The following is a 14,834-nucleotide window of genomic DNA, read 5'->3' as shown; positions in this document are numbered from 1 at the left end:
CAATGATGCCCTGGACTCTAACAGACAGAGCCATCTGATTGGCTACAAATAATCCCCGGTTGGAAAGAAAAACTTAAATCGAGCCACATCCGAGGAGTCTCAAACAGCCCGCACACAAATGCACCAAGGTTCACACACGACAAGCAGTTTGAAATGTAGATAGAAAATCACAAATACTTTTAAATTCATAAATTTGTGGATTTCATTTATTTAAAACAAGAAATATTTGAGTCTGCATCAGCAATATATGTATGAACCCTGTTTTTTAGATGTATATAAATCTGTGAATCCTTCTGTGTGCATTCAATAATACTGAGACTGATCTAACTCCATGTTAGATGCTCATAGTTTTGGAATGAAACATTCAGCAACGACACATGGGTGTAATGTTAGGATGTCCACGTATTTTTGGCCATATAGTGCACTTTGACTTTACCATATGCTAAAAACTATCGATGCACAATTATTGAGAGTTGAAATGCTTATAGCTGAATGTGCTCTAGAAAACGTGACACCATGCTTTAATAGGATTTTAGGTTTTTGGGTCGTAAACAAATGCAAACTTCAATCACTAATGTACAAACATGTTTCAAAAAAGCCTGATCCACACAAACTGACCCCTCAGGCTGCATCCATTCTCTGATTGCTTTTAACTTGCAAGATTAGGAGCGATGTCACTTAAATAGGCTTTAAATTGAGTTATTAAAGTCCTTGGCATTTTGCTTTAAAGTTTCATTTCAGTGGCTTGTGCCTCATAAAAACATTACTCAGGTATTATTAATGATGTTCTTTCAGTTTTCACTTGGAAACCCACTTAATCACAGCTCCTCTAATGGACAGTGATGGGACGTTTAATCTAGGAAGCTTTTGAAGCCGCCCCAGGGGAGCTCCTTACTCCCTCGCTCTCCCTTCCTGGTTCCCTCTCTCTCTCTCTATCTCTTTACATCTCCCTCATCCATCACTCACCTTGTCGGAGTAGATGGACATGCGGGTGGTGAGCCCCACCACGGGGATACGGTAGAAGCCTGCGGTGTAGGAGACAGGCGTTGGAGTGAGGTGGTCATTGGACTGGGGAGGGTGACTCACCAGGATAGCATAGACCTGCAGAGACAAAGAAGAGGAACACTTTGTCATTCTGACACTGGCATTAAGACGGAATGGTACCGCTACTAGTCGTACTCTGATAAAGATTTAAACCTTAAAGATGCCCAGTTTAGACTTGCTGCTCGTTTTCACCATCTCAAAAAGCCCAGAACTAACCAGCATCACACATACCGCCTCTGCAGTCTTCAGCCTTCCCACACCAAAACTCCCAGGCATGAATGGCAGAGCAGTCCCACACCAAACACTCACAATAGCATATGACACCGATCACCCCCTCAGTCGTCATTTCACATTACAGCCATCTGCATGGAGAAGCGGGACCTTAAAATGGAGGCGTGCTCGCTTCAGCAGGAGTTTTGTCCCCTCTGCCACTGCAGGATCGAACAAGTGTTGCGTGCTGGGACGTATGAATGTATTCATGGAGACTCTTGTCTTTTTCCGTATGCTGCTGTGTTTTATCTGTGTGTTTCTGTGTTGAACTGACGGTGTTTGCAGACAATATACAACAAACATATAATTGTATTTAAAGATTCATCACAAACAACACATGTAAGATTATACATATGGAGAGATGCAAAGTGTCCATAATCCCTATTTGTAAATCAACTGAACCTAAACTCTTACATTGTTAGCATCAAGCAACTATGACGGAAAAGAACAGAAGTTTAGGAAATGGTCTTGCCTGCATATTTTTGTTGGACAGGAAATAATTCACACAAGACTTGAATAGATTTAAATCAAAGCATTAACAGCTGTGCATACTTGACGATGACTGTATGAGATTTACACTTCAAGATATTCACAGTCAGCCAGGGTTGGGTTAACCTGCTGGTGGGGCCCAAGGGCACAAAGTGAGTTGTTGGCCCCTTTTGATCCATCCATGTTCCCCGAATTAGTTTGGTTCCGAAGGAGAATAAACACAAATTTATTTAAGAATATATACTGTGTGACATGGCCTTTAAAAGAGGAGGAGCCACCTTAATCATTTATAATTAATGAAGTGATCACAAACTCATTGCCACAGCGAATCTAGGGCAACTGAGGCCCCATGAGGATCTGGGACCCCACTGCAGTTGCATTTTCCAGCCTTGGCTGAAACATCTGTTTTTTTGTTGTTGTTTTTTTGCGTGCATTTTAAATACAGCAAAATATAATTGTCCTTGAGTGGGTGCAACTGCAGCTCTAAAATGTTGTATAACAGGTTAAAAATAACATTTTTGAACTGAATGTCTACATAACTTGTAGTTAGGGGCAAACTCAAACATGACAAAAGAAATAGAAGAGCAAAGACATCTCTTCCTTTATTCAAAATGTCTTCACTATGTGGGTTGGCAGACTAATATTAATTTGCGGCTGCTTGCCTTCGACTCATCTGTGCATTAAGCGAACCAAATCTGGCCAACTGCTGCAGTTAAAAACAAAAAAAGATCCATTGCGAGCTCAGCCTTGGCCTCGGAGATGTGAAGGAAGAGGAATGGAGCTGGCATGGGTGTGCAGGCATGGATTATTGGATGTGAGCAGTCCGTATGGCTGGGTCAAAAATGAGGTCTATCTTCCAAGGACTGCTCCCAGGCATCTACTCCTCCATCTGCCATGCACTTCCCTTCTCAGTAACTGTTAACTCCAACAAGCCAGTCTCATCTGATTTACAAAAGAGGTGTGTGTGAAGAGTGTGGCCTTGTTTTCCATGTTTGTGGGGTGCCGTTTTTGGGACACCACTCATGGTGTTGGGTCTGACAACATTCTGGGGACCAAAATACTGGACCCCACAATGTAAATCACTAAATTTTATGGTAAAGATCTAAATCAGAATTAGGGAAGTAATGCTTATGCTTAGGCTTTGGCTGAGTCTCCAGGAAATGAATGGAAGACTATGTTAAGTCCCCACAAGTGTTGAAAATAAATCTTTAGGCTGTGTCTCTGCAGAACTGATTACACCATTGTTGGTGTAATCTGCACAGCCTAATGGGTGGATTGCACGCTCACGCTTTGAGTGAGCATGTGACAGTAGACTGGGTGCGACAGTGTTATTCTCCAAGCCTGGAGCAGTTAGGAACATTATGCCAAGCAGAGGACCGAGAACATGCAGCAGCGCTGAAGCTGTGGGCGTGGGTCGCTCTCGTGAAGCCCCATTATGTGCGTGGGAGACGCTCGACGCCTCTACATGCAGCGGCATCATGTCGGCGCTTTTTAAAAGGCATGTTGAGCATCACATGCGTGGACGCCCGGTGCGTTTTAGGGCGCCTCGGCGCCTGAACAACTCTCCAAGGCGCACACGCGCTCATCATGCATTACTTATGAAATATGTTTTGTTTGTTAAGTTGTTAAGTATGCAGCACACATGCCTTGACTCTGACTGATTGTTGCTCGGCTAAAATACCACTCTTCCCTGGGAAATCTGCATTTAAGTGCCGCTCAGGCAGGATTCTCATACTTCTAAAGGCAGTTGCTCACATTACTCCTGCATCACATCACACAGATTGCAGCTAAGTGAGTGATCCGCCCCTGAAGGACAACAGACAGGAACTCAAGCTGTCCGTAGCCGTGTCACTGAAACGCTGCCACGCAGCACACACACAGTGTAAGCCAAGCTGTCAATTGTAAACGACATATCGCGCATTTTCACTCATCACTGGCTCCTTTGCAGTTCAGTAGATCCGCAGCTGTGTGTTCTGAAATGTACAGTTGCCCTTTCATCCGAGATGTGCCCCCAAAAACCAAAGCCTATTTTTGGATGTTTGTGAAACAGATGGGTCAGTGGGGACTTATCTCTATTAGAATTATACAAAGTGGACTAATTTGTGGGTCATGTGCTCGGGCGAAGAGCGGATGCCAAATTGGACAAATGGCAGCCCCGTAAAGACGCATGGGCTCGTTTCTTTTGGACATTTGCTGATATGTTCATGCTGAATGGACAGTTAGTCTGCAGTCTGCTGTGAGGCGTTACAGAAAAGAATGGCCAGCTGTTTCGGATCCAGAGTTTAAGACCGATCCGGTCGTGGCAGCCGATCTGGTCTTTTCCACTTCAGTGGCCTTTGGGGCAGAAAACACATCTGATACGTGAAATGTTAAGTGAAAGCAGCAACTTCCTATTTTCAAGGCACGGGGGGCAAAGCACTGACTCACTGAACAGCAAACCGGTTTTACCGCAAGGCGGACGTGTGCATTGATCATGTGTAGCCTCAGTTAGGGGCTATGATTAATAAAGCAGTTGTTTGCTTTAGCGCCCATGCAGAGGTGGCAGCGAACTACCTGACTGGAGATGAGGTCCTCGCAGACGGAGAGAGCCATCTGGATGGCGTTGGGCTTGTGCGTTACGGAGATGGCGGTCAGCTTGAATTTGTCCCTGCCGTAGACCTGGTTGGCCTGGGTCACGGCATCTTTGAAGACCTGCTCGTACCTCTTCTGGCTCAGGACGGCCCCGATGTTCACGATTTTCGGCTCGCAGCCGGCCCGCGCGCAGGAGCACGAGAAGAGCACCGCCAGCAGAAACAGACGCATCGTGTGGACCACCAAACAGAACAGCGCAGCCCGGTCGCTTTTCTTGTCCCCGGTGGCGGGTCGGCTCGACCAGCTTCTGGACAGCAGCGCGACTCAGCCGGTTGAATGCGCGACTGCAGACACGATCCAGGTGGGCGGTGTGAGCGAGGGAGGGGGGCCAAGAAAGGAAGGAGAAGGCTGCAAGAAAAGAGGTGGATTTATGTGCAATGCGGTGGAATGTGCATGATCATATTAGGGGCAGGCTGTCAACCAGGAACGTCCAAACCGCATTGTCCTGCTTTTTTTTTCCTCCTCTGCAGAATTGTTCACACCTCCCCACGGTGTGGAAGAGTCAAACCATACTCCAAGCTTCCAGCCGACTTCCTCCGCGGGTGTGTGTCGCTCCCTCCAGCCGCTGCTCCGTGCGCTCCGTGCGGACCGCTCACGCCGATGCGTCGCTGGCTGGTCGCTCTGGGGCTGAGCGGCTGCTGTCCTTGGTGCTGACAGCTGTGCATGCGCGCCGCGGCGGTCCTGCGCGCTCCCGTCGTATCGGCTCCCAGCTTTTTTTTTTTTTTTTTTTTTTTGCGCGTTGGCGTGCTGCTGCTCCTGCCGCTGATGATGCTGGAGGAGAAGCTCATCGAATGAAAAATGAATGCGCTTTACTTGCTCAAAATACACTCGATCACCGTGCCAGTCGTAACAGGACATGAAAGGCAAGACGAGCGAAGGTAGAGCACACGCTGTGTTAGCTCGCCATACCTGCAGGGCATGGATCGTCTGCAAAATTAATTCAGATGAATATGAATGCGTGTGATTTCAAATGAGAACCAGACGGTGGTTTGATTTTCCTCTAAAATAGCCTTGATTGCACACAGGCAGATGGAGGGAGGAGGGAGGTGTGTTTACACCAATTTAACCGGTTTCAGGTCAGAGTTGAGCCATGACACCGGCTTTCATGTGAGTTATGTTCCTCCAAACGGGAAGGAGAGTCTGATTTGTCCTGGGGCTCTGTGGGTAACGTGGAACCGACCCCCCCGGACAGCTGGTTGATCACGCAGCATGTCGGTGCCATCCTTCTCTCACCATCATGAGTGTTGGTGGAGTCAAATCAGACTGGATGTTGTGTAATCTCTAATGACCGCGCGCTTTGGAGTGTTTCAGTAACCGCAGCTAGAAACACGAGCACCATCAACCTCCTGGTTGCCTTGGAAACAAGATTTTTCACAACACACACAACGCACACGCGCACGTGCTGTGCGTTTATTCCTAGTATTAACACCAACAATTGCTGCGACTGAACAAGGTGTTTTGTAAACGAGGCCAGCATAAAATCACCCAACAGTGTTCTGAATTATAAATCACACACAACACTGTGGCGCCTCTCTGTGTTGCAGTGAGCTGATGAATTAATCACAAGGCTGAAGAAATCAACAGTCATCAGCTGCTGGCAGTGTGCTTTCAAAACGAGCTCCTCTGCTTGTAGGATTTGGTAAGGTATTTTTTTTTTCTTTAGAGAACTTTAGACAAGGAAAATGTTATTCATGTGCACTGGCTATTAAACTGGTTAATGTGTATTAACTCTCATTACTTTTTACGTGATTATTATAACATTTTCCTGCAAGAAAAAAACACATTGGCATTTTAAAAGAACTGACCACTAAATAAACGAAGGGGGCAGAGCAGGGCTCTGGCTTGTGTTTCTACATTACTGCCCACACACAAAGAAACAGAAATACAACATATCTGAATTTTTATTTTCATTTTCAATTGTTTTCACTTTATTTCCAGATTCTTGTCCAAAAAGATTAAAAAAATATTAAGAAAAGGTGAAACTTGAAAGTTGATTCTTGGCCTTGGAAATTTGACCAAAAAAAGGTTGACTATGGCTTGTTCCAGCGCTTTCAAGCAAATCTTCCAGACTTCATCACCAGATGATGTTTGCTCAGAACAGATGTTTTTATGCTTCCTGAATGTGTATTTCAAACAAAGATGAGATAATAAATATTTCCTTCAAGTAGTTTTTAGCCAAAGATGTTGGAACATTTCCCATAAATCAGCTTTTAATCCACCATTTTAACTAAAACCTAAAAATCTCCAAGCACAGAAATCCAGGTTTTTTTTTACTGGACAATTATAAAACATTAAAACTAACATAAAGAACAACTGTTATGACATTAAATTGCCATCACCACTGAGGAGTAAGAAAATACCCCTTAATGCAACACAACGATATTATTGCTTCAAAGGAAAAAACAACATTTTAGCATCTATTACATAACAGTGCTAAATGGGTCTAGAGCAGAAAATTAGAAGACATTTTGTAGCAACTGAGGCTGGTTGGTTCCAGTAGGACACAAAACCCACTGCCTCCAAAACGACAGGAGAAGAGAGTCCCTGCGACCATCAGACTGATGAAAACACCTGAAAAAATAACAGTGTTGGAGAGCACACCTCATGATTTCCCTCCCAGCATTTGTGTGACTGCCTCAGTCTGCAAACACACCACTGATTGGCTGGCCTTGACTCTTATTAAATGAGGTTATGAAGCCCTCCTCTTCCTCTCCGGCAACCCACTCGTCCATCACTCACACATCAATAAAGCTGATCCAGTTTGACCGGCAGCCATTAGTACTGCGTACAATAAGTTTGCTTGTTTGCCGCTGAAGCAACACAACAGAATCCATATGAAGACACGCAAAAATAGAAGCGGGCAGTCGAACACACAAAGATCACTGCAGGCTGTTAAACTTAAGTATACACACACACACACACACACGCTAATCCACACAGGGACGTGCACACACACACAGACACACTCTTGATTTCACACTTTGAGTTGCTCGCCCACACAGAAGTAATAGGCTACAGACTCATACACCACCCACACAGTCCTCTGCGACTAGAACAGGGACCTGTGTGTGTGTTTGTGTGTGTGTTTTAAAATTGTTGTTGTGTAGGTTAAGATCAAACAGTTTCTCATGAACTAACACAGTCATTCTCATCATGCTGTACATTTGCTTGGAAAATATTTTTTTTAGCATAGCATGTAGAGCATATAAAATTCAGAGGCAATGCTGATATAAAATCATTTTGGCAAGGTGCTTCATTTCAAAATTTATGCAGCCCGGACACTGACAGCATGTAGGTTGTCAGTATGTGTGCACATACAAGGAATTTGACTCTGGTTTAAACATTATGCTCAATGTACTTGCATAAGAAAAAAGGACATACGGCTCAATGAGGATCAGCAGCTGTTGAGGTTGAATTTCCTGAGCTAACGCAGGAAGTACATCCTCTGTTGCGCCTTTTTGATGACTGGGGCTATGATTGAAGTCCACCTTTGACTATTGCGTCGTCTGCAAACTTCAGGAGTTTAACAGACGAGTCGCCTGAGGTGCAGTCCCTGATGTAAAGGATGGTGACAGGTAGAGGCTGGTACAGTGAGCTTTGAGTTTTTTAACAGCATCCTTACATATGTCCGTGGGTGGTGGTGGTGCAGGATGTAGCTCAGTCCCATATTAACCGTGTATATGTATTCAGGTCATTGGCCAGTTGATGGTTCTCAGCTGTGTGGGGGGATGGTGTCCTGCAGTTTCCTCCACACTGATGAAGGGTTGTTAGCTGAAAAGCTGTCCTCCAGCTTTTTGGTGTAGCACCTCTTCGCTACTTTAATGTGCTTTGTCAGTGTGTTGCTGGAGAACTCTGTCCTCACCCCTGTAGGCCTCCTCCTGCCTGAGCTTAGCCGAGAACCAGAGTATGTTGCCTATGTGTGTGCAGAAGGTTTTAGCTGGCACACACAAGTCCTCACAAAAGCTAGCGTAAGATGTCACAGTGTCTGTGAGTTCATCCAGATTTGTTGCAGCAGCCTCAGAAACACTCCCGTTGGTGCAGCCAAAGCAGGCCTGTAGTTCCAGCTTTGCATCAGTGGTTTATCTTTCCACAGATTCAGCTACAGACTGAGCAGATTTCTTTTTCTGCCTGTGGGTTAGAAGAAGAGGGACCAAACGGTGATCGGAGAGCCCAAAGGCTGCATGGGATGACAGAGTGATAATAACATTGTGTAGCCGTAGTCTGGTGTATTACTCTCCCTTGTGATTTTATCAGACGATTAAAAAATATGACTGAATGCAACAAATAAATTAATTATAAATTAAATTATATTCCTAATTAAATAATTAAATCAAACTGAAAAGACTACAGGAATATGCAGTTTTTTACTTGTCAATTAACCTCAAATCAGTTGGTTAAAAAAAGCAAAACTATCAATGATTTGATAAAATAAATGAAATTTATTTTACCCTTCTATTTATTTCACATGAGCTCATTGTCTTTTTGAATAATGCATTTTCGTTTTGAATCCACACGTGCACTGGCTGTGTACTGCTGCAGCTCTTTACTGTAAAGCTATAGCTGTATAAACTCCTGTCACAGTCGTTCAGGCTTATCAGCTAACAGGCTAGCATAATGTTATCTGCATCTTTAAATGCATGCCTCTTGTGTTAAACATCAGTGGAGCAATAAAGAGGATTGTAAGGCTGGCTAGCTCAAAAGAAAACATGGTAGTTAAACACACTGAGCACCAGCTTCATAAATGAAGATAACTTTGTTCATGAAACCACACCAGCCAGTGAATGTTTATTATCTATGCTGCATGTTGTAGTTGCATGTTGTAGCAGCAGCTAAACCACCTCAGCATTTGAATAAACTTAAACTGATGACCGTTATGGATGTTTTATAAGATGAATTGTTTGATTTTGAAACCGTTTTTTCCTCATTTTAAATTTAAATCCTCTCCTTCTCTTGATGTTGTGATGATGACAACATTTTGCTTTGGTAACAACATAAATCCCTTAAAATATCAACATTTTCTTGATGATCGTGTCATCAGGACTTGTAATAAAATTTTTAACAAAGATAAAACAAGAATCACCCATGTATGAAACAAAGTGGAAGCGAGGGAGGGGAAACAGCATGTCACACTTGAGCTCCAACACGCTTTAGCGCTTAGCATGACAGCAGCATGTTTGTCTGCAAACTGCTCGGCTCCAGCTTCTCACGAAGCCCTTTTCGGCAGATGAAGCGTTTTTCACAATACATTCGCCCTGACCTGAACGTGTCCAAGTTGAACGGCGTGAAGAATGAGCGATATCATATGCGGGTGTCACTTAAATGCACCGAGCAGCATTTTGCACGGAGCTGACATCCACAGATGTTGGACGCCGCCGCCGTGGAGCCCACATTATGTGATTGAAGCAGGGAGCAAAGCAGGCCATGCTCTGCCAGTGCTTTGACATTAACAGGGCTGATGAAGTCTTGGAAATGGATTGCCTCAGTGAGTCATCTGCAGATGGATGCCTGCCTATCTGATGTGTTTCTCATGTAGTGTGAAGTCCTCACATAAATTATAGATGCGTGAGCCCCATTGGTGCTCGTTTGCTTGCTTTTCCCCATGCCGAGCTGAAGTATTCATGCTGCAGAGGACACAAAGACTCTTCCGGATTTTAGGCTCCGGCTTTGCTCCTAGCATGCTGCGATGCCTCGTGGGGGGCTGCAGGTCTGATCAATACGGATCAATGTCTAGTTTCACATTAAAGAGGCCTGCCAGCTCCAAATTTGTGTTTCAGTAATTGAGACAGTCCATCGAGACAGAAGTAGGATTTGATCACAGAAAAACAGGCAGACATGTTGTTACAGAGAATTTAAAGACATCGTCTTCTTCTTCTTCAGAGACAATATTTGATGTAGATGTAAAGTATATGGAATACACATTGTGTGTGTGAGTGTGTGTGTAGTCTGTGATCCTTAGACCTGTCTTCTCACATTATTGCATGATGTCCTTGTCGTGCAGCATTTTGAAACAGGGTACGTGTTTTTATGTCTCTACATCACTCCGCCCAAGGCAAGATTTCTATGCATTTTATACACAATACTCTATAAGTCATATGAGTAATAGATTTTTTATGTTTTGAGAATTGTGTTGTGGCTCTTATCTTTGATTCATCATGGGCATTAGACTCTAAAGCGGCCATGTCAAAGCTATTCCACAAAGGGCCGTGTGGCTGCAGGTTTTTGTTTCAACCAAGGAGGAGCACACCAGGCTGGACTCATTTAATCAGCTGATCTCAGTCTCTGATAATTAAGTGATCCTTTGATTGGTTGGAACAAAAACCTGCAGCCACACGGCCCTTTATGGAATAGGTTTGAAGTGCCCGCTCTAAAGCCAGTCAAACAATGATACTGGGAACCTAAAGATTTGAAATCTTTGTAAAGCAGAAAATATAACATCCAACCCAAATACATTATCAATATCACTGGTTTGTCACTAAGTATATCAAGTTTATCATATATATTCTACCTCTCTCTGCAGTTATTTTCCTTTGTGCACACATTTGTTAAAGCTGGTAGACTGTGTTTATTTTCTGGCCACTTGGGGGCAGCAGGGCAACCTGAAAACAACTTCAACATATTGTCTGCTTTAAAGTTGTATCAAAAGTTTAAAAAAAAACAACACACATTGAACAAACAGAGTAAAAGTATTATTCATTCATTCAGAACATCCAGCTAGTCACCAACTTTGGCTGCCATTTGGTGCCAAGCAGGTGATGTACAGTGTATTTATCTGAGTTTGCTGTGAACAGCTGCCAGTTGCTACTGGAAACCAAGCTGATGAGAGGTGTGGAGGTTGCTGTAAAATCAAAACATAGTCATTTAAACCATTGTTAATATATATAAAAAAACACTGATGAGTTAAGCTTAAAAGCTAAAACTAAAAACAAATATTTTCGTCATCTTTGGTCTTGATTGATTCTGATTTGATATCAAACAGCAGAGAAGCATTCAGAACATGTTTGGGCTGTTGACATAGCAGATTGCTGGCTGGATTCAAAGTGGACATGCTGTGTATAGCATGTGTGTTGACCACTAGGCCAACACGATGGCCCAAAGTGGAAATTTAAGAGTTTCACACTGAATGAGAAAAAAGGCTGACATATTCTGCACACACCCAGAAATTAGTATTTATGTACATCTATTTAATAGCAATGACACATCGGAACAAACTAAAAGGTGCAAGTGCATCAACAACAAAACAAAAGAAGTAGGAAAGGAACAGGCGATTCACTTCTAGCTTTCATCATGGCTCTGTCTCTTCCTCTCTTTGAATGAATAACATGGATATAAAGGATTAAATTGTAGGGCTAAGTCTCCTCGTGTGCACTATGAAAGGAGATCAAGCTGGGTTTTTGTTGCTAAGAATATGCAGCAGTCACGACAGAGAGCATCTGAGCTGTTCTGATAAGAAGTAGGTCAATACGAGACCCAGAAAGATATGAAGACTTTTGATCCAAAGTCAAACCTCCGTTTATCCGTGGCACCACGGCCTACAAAGCTGCGGCAAGCTTCAAAGAAAACAAAAGTCAGTGCTTGGCAAACTGATAAGAGACTGGATCCTTTCAGTTTTAGAGATAATTTAGAAATGTTGTGTGATGCACTTCTTGGTGCTGCACAACTTCTTTCAATACATGTACAACATTAAAAGTAACTCTTCATGTACACCCAAAAATCGTTCGTTTTAGTATCTGCAGTAAAAGACTGCTACACAGGCATGACTGAGTCCAAAGGTGAGTCTGGAAAAATCAGGTTATGTGAAATGAAAGATAAGAAATGAGGTTAATATATCGACATTACAAATAAAGGCCTCAATGTTGTATTGTAGGCTCCCTGTTGAATGTCAGACAACTAACATCACTCCAATGATCATCTATAAGCTTAGCCATTATTGAAAAGTATAGACAACATTATAAGAGGGACAACCATGTAGAGGAAGCAGCCCAGCAGCACCAGGAAGAGCAGCAGGAGGACAGTGGTGGAGAAGCAGAGGGAGTGTAGTCGCATCAGCCTCAGTCCCTCGACAAGGCAGGAAGGGTAGACGCAGCAGTCGCATATGTTTGTTTGTGTTTGCGCCTCCAGATGCCTCTCCAGAGCAAAGCAGCCAAACACGGATGGTGGGACGGCCTGAAGTTCAGCGTCAGGGCCGATGATGAGGGCCGGCCCGGGCTCGTAAACGCCGTCACTGTACGACTCCTCCTGCAGCCTTCTGATCTCCCACTGCGGGAACGGGGTGGTCTGTCTACAGAAGGGGCACTGCAGTCGGCCCGGGTCCTTGGCCCGCCTCATGATGCCAGCTATACAGTTGTGGCACAGTGTGTGGTCGCAGTTGAGCAAGGTGAGGCGGTGATCTCCGTGTGAGTCGAACAGCTCGCTGCAGATGGGGCACTCGGGCCGGCTGCCGTTGCTGCACAAACTCCTGACACTTCCACTGCAGCCGGGCCGATCGCCGCCAGCCAACTCCAGCTCTTGTGGAACAGATGTCTCTGGGTCAGCGCCATCTGTCGCTGTTTGCGTGTCTGCTTTGTGACTCTCATCGCGGCCGCCCTGATGTGCGTGCTGAAGCAGAGGCTGGATGACTGAATCACTCTCATCTTCATGCTTTTCTGCTCCCCTCGCCGTGTATAAAACTCTGAAGTGAGTCTCTTCTACAGCTGGCAGGTGCTTTTCCTCAAAGGTAACGACGCCTTCCTCCACCGTTTCCAGGGCTTCAGCCTCAGCCATCCTTCATAACAAAAATACTTTTTCTCTCCGTTCGATACACTTAACGCAGCCCTCACAGAAGCTCAGTATGTTTCCTCATAGCCAAAAGTCTGCTTCCTGTCTGGACAAAGCTCAAGTGAGCCAACTGTTGACGTTATGCTACTGTAAAACAAAGGCAACACAGTCCTGTCCCACCAGAAACCAAGATAAGATAAGCACATTCACAGATAAGGAGTGCTAAGCAATAATATGAGCCTGACAGAAGTGCCACTGGCCAAGTAGTGCAGCGAACATTTCACTGTTCCGCTCAATTTAACACCCTAATGTATTCAGTGCAACGGGAAGCTTTTGCCAGTTCAGAAATGCATGAGCAAACACATTAGAGCCAAGCAGACAGATTTATTCTCTACATTTAAATAAACATTACATCTGTAGATTAGCCAGTTACAAAAATACATTTTCATATTGAGGAGCAGAAGAGAAGAGTTCATCTGATATTCATAAGAATATGCTTTTTGCTGGTTATTTCCTTTGAAATGTATCCTCTATGACTATCTGATATTTCTAACGGAAATTAAAACGTAATGCAAAGCAAACCCACATACCCAGCCCCATCGCCGCAGGCGACTGAAGATTATTGCTTTTATACTTTTGTCACATTTCCCTGCAGGCACAGTGGCATCTAATAAAGCCTCACAGCATTTCAGTCATCAGTGATTTAGTCAGTAATGAGTCGACAGCATGCACCAGGAGTAAATAAACAAAATGAATTGTTGAAACTGCATATTGCTGTAGACTGACTTTAAATAAAGGGAACACTTACACATTTAACCAATCTGGACCAGACAGGCAAAGTGTGAAAGCTAATGTAAGAAAGAAAAGAAAAAGACATGCCATGAATCTCTGAATCTCTCAGCATCTGAAAAAAAAAAACGAGGTAAAAATATTGCTATGGATCTACAAGAGGTGCTTGTTTTCACACACTTGCAAAGGCGGATCGTTATTAAACTTCCAGAGTCTGTTAAAGTGAAGGGGAAAGATGTTTTCTGGACCAATTTTTTTCTCACATGTTATAATTTTAGAACAGAGATCATCATCTGTCATAATCAAAGGACCACTTCATCATTCGTCACCATTTGTGCCACATTATCTAACTGACAAGTGACTGTGCTTGTTGAGGGAACAGTTCAACATTTGGAGAAATACGCTCATTTGTCTTTCTTTATTTGAGCGAGATCAATATCCTGTCCACTCTATTCGCACTCACGGTGTCGTTTCCGGCCGCAGCTGTGTGGTGCCTGCCTTGCTCAGAAGTTGGTGGCGAGCAAAACAGATGGTTTCAATAGATCTAAAGATTTCCTAATGTTCCTGCATATCTTTTCCATCTGTGCTCTTGAGCAATGTATTAAGTCCTCAGCGTACCTCATCATAAGCATGTTGTTGTTATTACTCCGAATCCTCCACCTGATGATGCAGCACTGGTCTGGAAATCTCATTCAGTCTAATTTAAGTTTTCCTGGTTTCAAAGTGTCACAGTTTTCTAGGGGGATCGGGACGTGGGCGTAGCTTCTCTACGAGCTAGAGACAGTGTGAGGGTTCTGGTCACATCAGTCCCAGTCATACTATGACAACATTCATAGTATCAGCCTAAATAATTGTGA

General features: G+C 43.8%; 1 protein-coding gene across 3 annotated transcripts in view; it reads right to left on the bottom strand.

Annotated features, from left to right (window-relative positions):
- Positions 1–4,914, bottom strand: part of grin1a (glutamate receptor, ionotropic, N-methyl D-aspartate 1a) — a 31,904-nt gene extending 26,990 nt beyond the window's left edge. For all 3 annotated transcript variants that reach the window (XM_041959887.1, XM_041959888.1, XM_041959889.1), the window contains exons 1-2: positions 4,357–4,914; positions 967–1,101 (exon numbers count right to left, since the gene is read on the bottom strand). In XM_041959887.1, coding sequence (XP_041815821.1) covers positions 967–1,101; positions 4,357–4,605 — 384 coding nt within the window. In that variant the 5' untranslated portion in view covers positions 4,606–4,914. The remainder of the gene's footprint in view (positions 1–966; positions 1,102–4,356) is intronic.
- Between the last annotated feature and the right edge of the window lie 9,920 nt (positions 4,915–14,834).

The sequence above is a fragment of the Chelmon rostratus genome, chromosome 19, assembly GCF_017976325.1.
Source record: "Chelmon rostratus isolate fCheRos1 chromosome 19, fCheRos1.pri, whole genome shotgun sequence".
In the NCBI taxonomy this organism is placed as follows: Eukaryota; Metazoa; Chordata; class Actinopteri; order Chaetodontiformes; family Chaetodontidae; genus Chelmon; species Chelmon rostratus.
The sequence above is the reverse complement of the archived record's forward strand: the minus strand, read 5'-3'. Positions and strand labels throughout refer to the sequence as shown.